At 45.7% G+C, this 14,297-nt stretch overlaps 1 protein-coding gene across 2 annotated transcripts; it reads right to left on the reverse strand.

Moving 5' to 3' along the window:
- Positions 1–625: 625 nt before the first annotated feature.
- Positions 626–7,658, reverse strand: LOC105704374 (organic cation transporter protein). 2 transcript variants are annotated; one of them, XM_023432664.1, is made up of 3 exons: positions 7,157–7,658; positions 6,368–7,068; positions 626–5,047 (listed from the first exon to the last, which is right to left on the reverse strand). In XM_023432664.1, exon 3 carries the CDS (start codon positions 2,756–2,758, stop codon positions 1,109–1,111), a length of 1,650 nt encoding a protein of 549 aa, XP_023288432.1. In that variant the 5' UTR covers positions 2,759–5,047; positions 6,368–7,068; positions 7,157–7,658; the 3' UTR covers positions 626–1,108. The 2 variants fall into 2 exon arrangements, with proteins under 2 accessions (XP_023288432.1, XP_023288430.1); XM_023432662.1 differs by having other exon boundaries at positions 6,368–7,088.
- Positions 7,659–14,297: the final 6,639 nt, after the last annotated feature.

Consider the following 14,297-nt stretch of genomic DNA (forward strand, 5'->3'; position numbering starts at 1 on the left):
TTTCGCCATTTTCGTACCTAGACCTACGTAAACTTTCTTTTAAATTTCCTGCTTCATTTTCTAACTCGGATTTTCGCCATTTTCGTACCTAGACCTACGTAAACTTTTTTTTAAATTTCCTGCTTCATTTTCTAACTCGGATTTTCGCCATTTTCGTACCTAGACCTACGTAAACTTTCTTTTAAATTTCTTGCTTCGTCTTCTAACTCGGATTTTCGCCCTCGGAGCTTTCGTTAGTTTCGGACCTGAACCTGTGCTCAAACAGAGGCCAGCTCGTTGGCCAATATTTGAGCCCGCTATGGCGGAATTGCGCGGCTCCAAACGCGTGTACAAGTAATTACCGTCCTCCCTATTTGCACCGTCAACATTGCAACATTAACCGTTCGCGTTGTTTTAGAACCGCGGAAGCTTTCGAGCTTGCGGAATTCTCCTGCGAGATGGATCGCTACATTTCGCGTCAAATTGCGATTTCTTGCCGGGGAAAAAGGTTGCATCGAATGAAGTACCATGTTAAGTTCAATTAGAAAATTACCGCGCGATTGGTACAAGATGAAAAAAAAATAGAATTTGCATGAATGCGCGTCTCGATTTTCGATGAAATCTTTGGAAGAAACTACGCCGTGTATTTAATTTATCAACGCCATATTTTATTAATGTAACAACTTGCCGCCACTTTGGAAGCTCAGATGACGCGAACATTTAAAGTACAGGTTCATTATCGTAGACATATCATTGTTACATACATGTAATAGAAAGGTAGCACCTTTATCTGTAAACAATTCTGTTACCTTACGTTTAGGAAAACTCATTGTCGACGATCTGGAGTTTCGGCTAGGTAACTTGAACCTTAAAAGGAACTTTTGTAGGTGAAGTCCGGAGTTAGACTTGCAATTGACGAGCACCTTCTCGTCCTAGAATACGTGTAAACATTACGTGGAAAAATAGATTCTCTTCCGGCTAAGTACCTGGACTCCTCCTATCGACGTTAAAACTCGAAGAGTTGGGAAGAACTCGATGCCCAATAAACGGAGAACAGTGGAATTGCACTTTTAGGTATAAAGTCATCGGGCGATCTAGCTGGTCTAAAAGACTTTCCTAATCTGGGTCCTCATGGACTCTCGGCCTTCTTCAAGTCCTCGTCATCGACTTGTCTCATAGTGATGGAATATGCCCTCTTGCTCTTCCTGCTGAAGCAAGTGTCCCCCTTTCCGAAGCTCTCTCCGTCCTCCAAGGTTTCCGGCATGGGTTGGTTCAAGGTTTCCGGCAAGTAGAGCGACAGGAACCCGGAGACGAGAGCAATGAAGCCGAAGGTGGTCGCCGGGACTTTGGGGTCAAACGAATCGAGCAGCATGATCAACGGGGTCAGGGCACCGCTGAGACGAGCACACATGGACCCGATTCCTAAAGCTGTGTTCCTTAAAACAGTAGGGAAGAGCTCCGCGGTGTAGTTGTAGATGATGCCGAAGGAACTGGCGATGCAGGCCTTGCCGACCATGACGACGGTGATGGTGATAACACGTGCCCCAGGGAAGCTAGAAGGAACGGAGGCTGCGCAGATGCAGCAGAATCCCCCCAGCAGCATGTAACAGCTGATCAGAGCCCTCCTCCCGGTCCTGTCCATCAGCAGACTCGTCAGGACGTAGCTGGGCAGCTCCACCATGCCGATCAGGAACAGCATCAGGAAGGGATTGCCCACCAGGTTCCCGGTGTTCAGGGAGAGGCCGTAATAGACGATGGAATTGGCGAACCAGTTCAAGCAGACGTTCAGGGACTTCTTCCTCAAGTTGGGAGTCTTGAAGAGATCAGCTGCGGTGTAGGTTCTCTCCACCTTGGAGGCCTGGCGAGACGCGTTCCTGGATACGTACCTGGCTATGTCGATCTTGGAGCTGTCGCCGTTCATCCGCACCCCCTTCTGGACGATCTCCGTAGCCTCCTTCACGCGACCCTGGATCCAGAGCCAACGGGGGGATTCGTCCATCAGCCACCAGTGGCCTATCAGCAGCGCACTGTGCAGACCGTAGATGATCTGGAGGAGCATCCTGTCCTCGACGAAGGCTCCCCAGGCCGCGACGAGCATGAAGCCCATCGCGAAACTCGCCTGGAAGGCCACCCCGCAGGCGCTTCTTCTGGAGGCACCCACCAGCTCCATGGTCAGGACGAATCCTGTGATGTAGGCTCCGGCGGAGCCGAAGACCCCGTACAGGAAACGGATCACCAGGAAGGAGTAGTACTCCGTCAGCAGGGCGACTCCTACTCCTAGGATCAGCTGACCGACAGCTGACGCGTAGAAGATGGTCTTCCTACCGTACTTGTCTGCCATGCTGCCCAGGGTCACGGCACCGACGAACACCCCGAACATGTACGTCGCCTGGGCTACTGCGCCCATCCATCTCCTGGAACACACGAAGTTCCACTCCATACCCCGGGAGGACTGGAAATACGTCCTGTCGTACGACCAGGAGTCGCAGTCCAAGCTCCTGTTGTCCAGGTCCAAGTAGCTGCAGGTTTGCTCTATCACCCGGGATGTCCCGTCCAGGTCCGAGAGACTCGCGGCTCCGTCCCTCCAGGTGATGGTTGCGTTGGCCAGGTCGCTGATGCAGCGATGGGGAGGCACTGCTGCCACCGTCGTCAGGGACATCATGTGCAGTCCTGCCGTTAGGGCACCTAGGATGTGCAAGGAGAACTGCCAGGCCTGGTATTTCCCAAACTCTCCCAGGTGGGACATCAGCTCCTCCAAGTCCTGATCCGCGCTTGCCATTGTCCCGGTCGATTGGAGCCAGATAGGGACCAGAATTGGGAATTGATACCCTCGGGAGGTGGGCTGGAGCCTCTCTTAGAGTCTTCTCAAGCTGATGGAGCACTGGACACTGCTACTCTTGACTGCGATCCAGATGCGAATGCTTCGGACCGATCGACGGCCTCGGTACTTCGGTGGAAGCGGAATTTACCGCTTAATTAGTCTATGATGCCTTAGATAGCTGGCCTCCAACTTGAGGCTGATCTTATATGCAAATCTTGCGGATCAACCTTGCAATTTTGCGCGACTAGATCGCGTTTCCCCTTCGCTGGTCGCGCAGTTTGGTTCGATTCTGTCTTCCACTGGTCGACCAACACCAATGGTCCTCGCAATAATGTTTCACGCTGGTGGAACCCCACGGTTAGGTCGCTGATGATGGATTTCAAGTTTAATCGGTGTCTGAGGTACTTTTCCTTAGCTTTAGTAGACAGTCGATTTTTACTCGGTAGCGGTTAATCCACTGGACATTGAATGTTGGCCCATATAGGTCCTAGGCAATTGCCTAGGCGCTTTTAATCGAGATAAGTGTCCCCACTCGATTGAGAAGGAAATACCCCGTATCTTTTAAATGTCTAATTGCGCTCGTGATGCCAGTGACGAAATCTAACAGCCGCTGTTAGGGTTCGAGTCACGAGCCTCTTAATTGGCCGAATGGGATCGTGGTATCTAATTCACTTATCACTGACACCCAAAGATTCAGGGCCTCTGTTAGTAATGGATGACAGTATGTACTTTCGAGTTCTGCCAGAACGACGCGGTTAAACATTCGGCTTCCAATTTTACCAACTGATCAAATAGTGCCCATGGAACAGACATCGGGGAATGGAGTTGACAACAGCTCGATACAACACTATTTTTTACGAAACCACAATGGACTGTCCATCTTCCGTGCACCGTTGCTAACGACGCGATCCACATCGGCGCGACGCTTTTCGGTCAGGGCTCTGGACTCGATTGGTCCTAAATAATCGGCGTCCCCGTGTTCTCGCTGGTCACGTCATTGCTTAATCAAACGCCAACCGTTTTGACAAGTGGAGGCGCCAGTCCAAACTAAAGAGAGCTCTTTTGGTCGTCCCAGCCGACTCCTGGCCGCTTCTGCGGTCCCAAAAGCGCCAGGTCTAACTTCTTCCTCGGTGACCCAGTATAGCCTTGCTTTTAGACATCCTTTTATTCCCGTTCACTTGTTCGGCTACGCCAATGTACCTCCACTTTACGAGCTGCACGACGCGGTGATTAACCGTTCGGCGATGCCGCGGGCTCCGGATGACGGCGCTCCTCGAGGAATCACTTATGCTTGTAGGAATTGCCAACGTGTCGTCCTGCTGGGGTTTGGCTGGATGTACTTCGGGATTCTGGGGTACCGAATAGGGTCCTGATGTCTGCCTGGGTGTCCCTTGAAATCCTGGGGTACCAGAAAGTCTCCTGCTGATGTCCTTTTAGATGTCCCTTGGGATCCTGAGGTACCAAATAGTGTCCCGTTGATGTCGTTGGTGTCTCGATGATGACCTGGGTGTCCCTTGAAATCCTGGGGTACCAGAAAGTCTCCTGCTGATGTCTTTGGGATCCTGAGGTACCAAATAGTGTCCCGTTGAAGTCTTCTTCGGTATCCCTTGGAACACCTAGGTCCTACGAAGTGTCCTGTCGATGTCTCAGGGTTCCTCGACCTAGGACATCCTTCGGGATGCCGAGATACCGGCTCCGGATGATGGTGCTCCTCGGGTAATCACTTATGCTTGTAGGAATCGCCAACGTGTCGTCCTGCTGGGGTTTGGCTGGATGTCCTTCGGGATTCTGGGGTACCGAGTAGGGTCCTGATGTCTGCCTGGGTGTCCCTTGAAATCCTGGGGTACCAGAAAGTCTCCCGCTGATGTCCCTTGGGATCCTGAGGTACCAAGTGTCCCGTTGGTGTCTTCTTCGGTATCCCTTGGAACACCTAGGTCCTACGAAGTGTCCTGCCGATGTCTCAGGGCTCCTCGACCTAGGATATCCTTCGGAATGCTGAGATACCGGAAAGTGGCGGAATTCTCCAAGCTGGGAGGAAATCAGGCCACCGAGTTGTCGAGACTTTCTCGTGACACTTGCCACGTCGCCGCTGGAGGAGATCCTCGGTGAGAGTCTTCTCGGGTCCTTGGATCCTTGGATCCTAAGACTCTTGTTTAAGATCTTAATAGATTCCAAGATGGCCGCCTCTGGTGATTGTTATCCTTCTAATCACGTCGATGACTCCGCCGCGTCTTGCGATGTTTCCTTCTGCAATCAGACGTCATGTCAGAAGTTACACAGCGGGTTCTTTCTGCTTTTTATTTTTATTTTTTTTTTTTGTGAAACCTCTTGCGACATGATAGTGTGTGAGTTCCTATGCCAAGGAATGGGAGCGCGGGGAAAAATTAACCGCTTATTTTTTTTTTTTGCAATTAATTACTATCCATGTTTGGGTTTTAGCTCTGGGGCAATTTCCAGCAGGGTTAATGGTTCTCTCGGTTAATTACTGGCATTTAATTCGAAATATTAATGGAAAAAGGTGTTTCACTTTTAATGCCCGTGGCGGCCACGCACCGATACTTTTATTTGTTTCCTTATTGTTTGTTCGAGCTGTCGAGAATTCCCACGTAGTGTACAAGATATGTTGTTAAACTGGGAACTCACTTGTTTCTCGGCCATGAGAGTGTTTCCTAAAGATAAAAATTCCCGTTTTGCAAGTCAAAGGTGGCGGAACGTGACGGAAGTTGTATTACGAATTACAAAATACGTGGTCTGGGTAAAAAGACGACAATTGAGTTAAATTTTATCTTAAAATCTTTGCAGCGAAGACTATATGTGCCCATAATTATGAAAGTGGTCTAAGTCATATATTTTTTCTTTCGAAATTATATTGAATTAATTTCCTTTGAAATAATATGGCGTGAAATAACTGATAAACTCATTTTTTTTTTAATTTTCACTTAGACCACTTTCATAATTATGGGCACATATTTCTTTTACTCCGTTTAGAGAAATTATTTTCTCGAATGGAGTTAATCGGAACACGAGGCCTGAGAGTTTGCACCTCTAGAATTGCAAATATCGCTTATCACGAAAGAACCTGACCCGAATTTCTGTTCTGGATTTTTCCTACCTGATATCTACTATCAACAGTTGCGGAAATGTTTAACGACAATTGAGAGCACTACCTTGAAAAGTACCTTGCAAACCCAATTTAGGTCTCCGACACGTGGGAATTCGCCATTCCGAATTAGAAATGAATTCTTCAGTCCATCTCAAGGTTCCACGACCTTATCACTTAGATACCATAACTAGGAAGCAACAATCTACATTGATTAATTATCTCTGTCGCATTCCGCACAAAGACCCGAGTTTATATGTGCCCATAATTATGAAAGTGGTCTAAGTCATATATTTTTTCTTTCGAAATTACATTGAATTAATTTCCTTTGAAATAATATGACGTGAAATAACTGATAAACTCATTTTTTTTTTTTAATTTTCACTTAGACCACTTTCATAGTTATGGGCACATATCACCTATCCACGTTACCATTAAGTAGACCCAAAATGGATTAGAATCCAAACCTTCAGTATCACTCAGCGATGATTCCTGCCGAAGATATAAATTTCACTCCTCTCCCGAATTGTTATTAATTATTTGCGAAGCTCTCGAGGAACTAGTCGTTCCGTTAAACAGTATCGATGTTCTCCTATCTCAGACGCAGAGATTCAGGATTTTATTAACGACTTCTTATTTGATATCCGCTTATCATTTCAGTCCCATAAAATCCAGCCGAACGAAGTCGCCGGACTTTGAAATAGTCCGGATTGCTGAACATGGCGACATGTTCTCTCTCTCGTGACTCTCGTCACGGCATCGTGAATGTTAATGTTGTAACTTTGCTAGCTGGCAACGACAAATGTTGCGATATCTCGCTTTTGTTATCAGTGACTGCCTCGCAGCGTTCATTTACCTCCCCGATTCTCCATTATTCGCTCTTGGACTCTATCAGCTGTTCCCTATTCGGTATTTTCTTCCCACCTCTTTGAATTTAATTCCGCCGTTGTAATTAGTCGGATTAGGTGGATTAGTTACATCTTCTTTCCCTCTTCGACTTCCTGGACCATTTTGGACGTTATTTCACGATCAGCTGTTCCCTATTCGGTATTTTCTTCCTACCTCTTTGAATTTAATTCCGCCGTTGTAATTAGTCAGATTAGGTGGATTAGTTACATCTTCTTTCCCTCTTCGGCTTCCTGGACCACTTTGGACGTTTTTCACGATCCTGGAACCAAAAGTCCTTACCTCCTCGATTCTCCATTATTTGCTCTTGGACTCTATCAGCTGTTCCCTATTCGGTATTTTCTTCCTACCTCTTTGAATTTAATTCCGCCGTTGTAATTAGTCGGATTAGGTGGATTGGTTAGACCTTCTTTCCCTCTTCGGCTTCCTGGACCACTTTGGACGTTATTTCACGATCCTGGAACCAGGAAGTCTGCAGGAACGCGTCGTTGGGTTTTTGCAGGCGGTGCTGCTCGCCGGCGTGCCGGTAAGGCAGCTTTTCTTTTTTTATTCCTTCTTCTCACTCCTGTGCCAATGAACTCGAATTGCAGGAGTGGTGGCGAAATATCCAGCGGTGCATAACCGAGTGCAGCAACTCGGCGACGTCACCGTACGCGTTTCCATTTATTATTACGAAGTCGCGGTGCATCGTGCGCAGATAAACTCGTCCCTGTAATCGCTGATGGTGGAGTCGCCGGGTCAGCAGAATTCCCCTTCGTCGACTGGTTTAACTGATCGTATGAAATCCGTTGCGAAGTCCTTTTAAGTCATCAACCGAGGTTGATGAGGTATTTTAAGGCGTTGCTATGGGGTGGATCGGATCTTTGATGAACATTTCACCTTCTGAAATCCGTTGCGATGTCCTTTTAAGTCATCAATCGAGGTTGATGAGGTCTTATGGCGTTGCTATGGGGTGGATCGGATCTTTGATGAACATTTCAGCTTCTGAAATCCGTTGCGAAGTCCTTTTAAGTCATCAACCGAGGTTGATGAGGTATTTTATGGCGTTGCCATGGGTTGGATCGGTTTTTTGATGAACATTTTAGCTTCTGAAATCCGTTGCGAAGTCCTTTTAAGTCATCAACCGAGGTTGATGAGGTCTTTTATGGCGTTGCCATGGGTTGGATCGGTTCTTTGATGAACATTTCACCTTCTGATAGTAAAGAAGAAAAGTACAGTGTTCCAGGTCTTGAAAATCCAGCAAAGTTGTGCCCGAAAAATCTTTTAACTCAACGTCAACCGAGGTTGATGAGGTATTTTATGGCGTTGCCATGGGTTGGATCGGTTCTTTGATGAACATTTCAGCTTCTGATAGTAAAGAAGAAAAGTACAGGGTTCCAGGTCTTGAAAATCCAGCAAAGTTGTGCCCGAAAAATCTTTTAACTCAACGTCAACCGAGGTTGATGAGGTATTTTATGGCGNGACATTATCCAGATTTCGGTGTTTCACCGTAACATATACACAATTCAATCAGATAATATTCCACTGAAATTGTCTTTAATTTTCAAGTACAAAATCAGTAGTGTCATACTTACACCTTGATTCGGTTTAATTAGAATCTCCGCTTGCTTTTCATTTCTCAGCGTGTAGAAAGTACTCTTTACAAGTTACAATTGTATATTTACAAGTTACAATTGTATATATACAATTCAACCAGATAATATTCCACTGAAATTGTCTTTAATTTTCAAGTACAAAATCAGTAGTGTCATACTTACACCTTGATTCGGTTTAATTAGAATCTCCGGTTGCTTTTCATTTCTCAGCGTGTAGAGAAAGGCCGGGAAATGGGTTTACACCCTGGGATTGAACCTCCGGTGAATTTGAGAAACCTGTAAGGTGGAGTTGACCGGTCGGACGGGTCTCTCTTTAATTTCATGCTAAGGCCTCGCGGAGAACGCGGAAGAGGAGCCTGGGGAACGTAATTGAAGAAGCGCTCGCGGAAGAGGCCGAGCCCGTCGACGTCGACCGAATGGATCGTAAACTCGAATCCCATCCGGCCACTGTGAACAAATACACTTCATTGAGGAGCCCGTTAGGGAAAAATGCCCGCTAAAAAGGTTGGCGACGCAAAAGTTCGATGGCTCACGAGTAGATGTACGGAAAAAGACCGCGCGTGACTTTTTTAAGACACTTAAGGTGAAGTGAAAAAAAAATCCAGAAATCCAAATTTTTAATGTGTCAGGACAATTCTTAGATGATCAGGAGTGATGTGTCAAAGTTTCGGACAGTTTGGTTTAATTCCCATAAAAAAAAAGTGTTGTATTCGAATCGACTGATTTGAAGGGTGTTTCACTTCACCTTAACCTTAACCTTCACCCGGGGTGTAGCGATTCGTTTGAAACGTCACCACGGGAAGAGGGAGATTTTATTTTGTTATCAAAAATTTATTTATTTATCAGGCTTGCCATCGAGGACGAAGAGTTTCAGGACCTAGCTCGAACAGTTTAGAATTTAGAAAAGTTTTAGAGAAAGATGGGGCGTTTAATCAATTAGGTTTACATCGTATGAAATGTCACCACGGGATCAGATTTGATTTTTTATCAAAAATTTATTTATTTATCAGGCTTGCCACCGAGAACGAAGAGTTTCAGGACCTAGCTCGAACAGTTTGGAATGTAGAAAAGTTTTAGAAAAAGATGGGGCGTTTAATCGATTAAGTTTACATCGTTTGAAACGTCACCACGGGATCAGATTTGATTTTTTATCAAAAATTTATTTATTTATCAGGCTTGCCATCGACGACGAAGAGTTTCAGGACCTAGCTCGAACAGTGTGAAATAGATAAAAAAGAAGGGCCGTTTAATTGATTAAGTTTACATCGAGCGCATCTTCGATTCTGGCCGCCATCTTTGCGCCCTATAAAATTCGAAGACATGTTGCATAAAGGATTAAAATTGCTCTTCCCGTTGGGTTCATTGCGAAAAGCACCGTTTCAATAAGCTGGCGATGTTTATTGCGACGACGAGGCATAAACTCGGCGTCTTTTAAATGACGGACGAATCGAAAGGATTGGGAATTAAATCCGAGTTAACCGGGGACAATAAATTCATCCTCGCTCATCGGTTAACGTTATCAAGGAGTGCAGGGGCATTTTTATTATCCTCATGGTCCATGTCCCATGTTGCCCAACTCTTAGCCACCAATGTTCCCTCAATTCGAACCGGCCTTAACCTAAAACGCGTCGGGCCGTATCGGAAAGGCGGATCGGCAACGCGGAAATTAATCCGCCGTCGTTTCAGCCGATCGTATCGCGTTAACCTCGTTCCCAGGGTTTATCGGAAGGGTACCGGTGCACAATTTTCAGCATCTCAGGAAATAACCATGGCTATCCTCCAGATAAGCGAATCAAACTTTAAGGCGAAGTGAAACACCTCGAGGAACTTGATCGACGTCGATAAAGAAGATCTTTCTAAATGCCTACGCTGCCGACGTTGGTTTTTATATCGACAGCTGGGTCGAATTATATTGGGTATTGTACCAAATGGCGTACTCCACCTGTCGTTTTCCTACAATAATTATAAAGAAATCCAAGTAAAGCTCCAGAAATCCTCTGGATTCGTGCTTTCCGAGGCCCTAATTGACTGCGGAGGGACCCCCTGCGCCATCTGTGATTTCCAGGTCAATTAAATTTTCACTCCGATACCTCGTATTCCCATCGTTTTAGCATAGAAGCGCATACAACACTTTTTTTGCCTTTATCCCGTCCAAATGTGAATTTATCGATTATCAGAGTGTTCTAAATTGTCGTAAAATTGTCCTGACCCTTTAAATTCTCATATCAGAGCCTTTAATAATTGTATATCGATCGAAATATAAGAACTCGACGCCATTTTGGTTTTGGTCTGGGTTGAATGAAAAAATTTGTTTACAAAATCCAAATTTTGTATGTGTCGGGACAATTCTTAGACGATCAGGAGTGACGTGTCAAAGTTTCGGACAGTTTGGTCTGATACCCTTAAAAAAAAGTGTTGTATTCGAATCGACCGATTTGAAGGGTGTTTCAACTTCACCTTAAGTCGATACGAAATCGTTTGAAACTTTGCGACCTATTGAAGTGCAGGAAAAAAAATTTACTTATGAACAATCCGACGACCAAGTTCCCCTAACCTTGAAGAGAGCCGATTAAGGGGCCCAATTAGTTCGACACATTTAGAGCGAAGTTTTAATAACTAAAATTACTGCCAACCGAGTCGCAGCTTGAATCGGGCCATGCATTTGCACGCGACGATGGAATTATCGCGTTATCACGGTTATCAAGGTTGTCTAGGATCCTAGTTAAGGTGGCGGAAAAGCTCCGCACGCTCGGGTTAAGAAAATTCCTGTTTCGTTGCCTAATTAATTGATCGATACCGGAACGGAATTCCGTGATTACTCATAAGAGCTTATCTTACCGTAAGACTTCAAAGAAAATAATGCAATCTTTTTCAGAGAATAACGCGAGACCATTCACATGTTTAAGGGGGTGCGAAAGCTCAATCGCTCGCGAAACCTTTCCCATCACCTTAAATCATTACTACTAAATAATAATGGCTAAAAATTCAATGTTTTATATTATATAAAAATAATTCAATGTTTTATGTTATACAAAAATAAAAAAGGAAGCAATTCCCATGTCGGAACTAGTCGGCGCGCATGCGCGGTGCGTGCCCAGCGGGACAAATTACTTGCACGAGGGCTAATTTGCAGGAGGCCTCGCATGTAACGGGCTGTAAAGCATTTCGACAAGCCGGAGTTTCAATAATAAGGATCCCGACGAACCCTAACGTACGAGCATGATCGAGTTATCGCGGGTTGTCGCGTTGTCGCGCGCACCGCCTCGTGGCGGGCTCGTTAGTCGATTATCCGATTTGGTTTACGAGCCTGCACAACGCCCAGAAGTAGGCGAGAGAGGGCACCGAACCAAGTGGATAATGGCAGAACCACATCCGGATTGGTTTGTCGAGCCGAACCGACTCTACGTCGGCGAAAACTGACCTTACGCCATAAGCATTGACTCGATCGAAAATGGTGGTGGTCTCTATATATTGGATTTTTTTTTTTAATTTTAATAAATCGATGAAAACTGACCTTACGCCATAAGCATTGACTCGATCGAAAATGGTGGTGGTCTCTATATATTGGCATTTTTTTTTCATTTAATTTTAATAAATCGATGAAAATTGACAATGCGCCATAAGCATTGACTTGGTTGGCAATGGTGGTGGTCTCTATATATTGGAATTTTTTATTCATTTAATTTTAATAAATCGATGAAAAGTGACATTGCGCCAGAAGCATTGACTCGATCGGCAATGGTGGTGGTCTCCATATATTGGAATTTTTTATTCATTTAATTTTAATAAATCGATGAAAAGTGACAATGCGCCAGAAGCATTGACTCGATCGGCAATGGTGGTGGTCTCTATATATTGGCATTTTTTTTTCATTTAATTTTAATAAATCGATGAAAATTGACAATGCGCCAGAAGCATTGACTCGGTTGGCAAACTTCTTTAGGCATAGGATGGGTCTCAGAACATAGACGATCGGACTTCACGCGGGGAAGTTCCTCTGGTACTTTCGCGAAAGATATGCAGGAACCGGAGATAGTCGTCTCGGGCGTCTCCTTTCTAGGGTATCGCGGAAATTCCGGAGAGGCTATTTCCGGACAAGAAACCGTAGGAAGTTTCCCGCCGGCCAAACTCGGCTCCCTACCCCGGACGAAGGTGCTTAAGTGCGCTGGATGTCCCGGGGATTCCTGGTCCCCGGAGTGCCTGGAGCACCCCCTGCTCCGGGTATCCCGTTCCGGTAAGGGAACACCACAATGGGGTAACCCAAGACCTTCTGTCCCGTACACATCCTGCGGCGTCGAGTTACCTTCTCCGGGATTTTCGATTCGGCCCCCATCGGGGATCTGGCGATCGCGATCGGGACGGCGGATGCGCATCTTGTCATTTTGGGGAGGAAAGAACAAATTCAAGACCATGTCTTGGTCTTGGTCCTGCAAGACCATGTCTTGGTCTTGGTCCTGCAAGACCATATCTTGGTCTTGCAATGATTTGAAACTGAACTTCGATGAATTTTGTCCCATTCCTTCGTTACGAAATGCTACACTTTAGACTGCACACTCAGAAAAGGGGAGAACAATTGCAAGACCAAGACCATGTCTTGGTCTTCCTCGGTCGAGTCTTGGTCTTGCAATGATTCTAAACTGAACTTTTATCAATTTTTTCCCATTCCTTTGTTACGAAGTGCTACACTTTAGACTGCACATTCAGAAAAGGGAAGAACAAATGCAAGACCATGTCTTGCAAGACCATGCAACAACTTGATGGCGTCGGCCATCTTCGTTTGCCGTGTTTTTGCGGGTCTTGAAGGGATCTAAAGTCCTGATGAATCTAAAAACGATGGAAATTGATGTGGGATCTAAAAGGATCTAAACTCTCATACGACTTGAAAACGATGTAACGCGCGTTATGTCGCTGGTTAAAGTTTCTCGCCGAGCTGACCTTCCTCAATCAATCTCCGGCGCTGTCCTTTAACTCATTTTTATCGTTTCGGAGACTTTCTTTAAAATTCAGGCCGCGTCCCGGAGTTACGAAAACCGTAACGCTGTAATTCATTGCCCAGTGTCCCGGGCATTTGTATTCTTCGACAACAGCCGTTGACAATAGCCTTCTCTTCATGGTCACCTCGATTCGACACCCTGCCTTGGCAGAGTCCCAAGAGGGGTTTTGAACACGAAATTTGCATACGGCAAAATTTCACCTGTCGCCGAAACCGGAATCACGTCGACCTGTCGATTGCTCAAGATATTCCGAATCCTGGTGAAACGGATCCATTACGCCATTTCGCTGATCACCGACAATGTAATTCGGTAATAAGTGACACCCGGCCTTCAAATTTGGTGGTTTGGTGATTTCCAAAAATTTCCAGCTGATTTAGGATGCTGAAATTAATGATTAGATATTTTAATGCCGGCCACGAGGAGGGAACTTCTCCTGGTCGGGTAATTTCCGAGTACTTAGTTACTTAGCCAAGTACCGAGCACCTAATCTGGGGCGGTTAATCGACCGGGCCAAGATATTAATAATTACTCGGCAATTATCGCAGCCGCTAAGTTCTGATAACGTCAGGGTAACAAGTTGCAAGTCGACGGTGTCATCGAAAAGTGATCGCGACCGTGCAATAGGGAATTAAAATGACAAAATGGAAAAAGGGTCCCAGTTGACCGGCATGAAAAATCCGCAGCAACAATGGGTGGTAAAAACCGTTCGTCTGGACCAGCTCCCATTATTTATAAACAGGGTTTAACTTAGCGTCAACGTGACCACTCGTATTTGCTCGCTTTCAGTTTGGACAGGTTTTAAATGAAACACCGGGCCCACAATTCCGCGACAATGGAGCTCGCGTCAACCTAGGTGACAATGGACGATTGCAATCGCAATCACGTAACAGAGGCCGCGAAGA

The sequence above is a fragment of the Orussus abietinus genome, unplaced genomic scaffold, assembly GCF_000612105.2.
Source record: "Orussus abietinus isolate OABI.00-Male unplaced genomic scaffold, Oabi_2.0 scaffold40, whole genome shotgun sequence".
Taxonomy (NCBI): Eukaryota; Metazoa; Arthropoda; class Insecta; order Hymenoptera; family Orussidae; genus Orussus; species Orussus abietinus.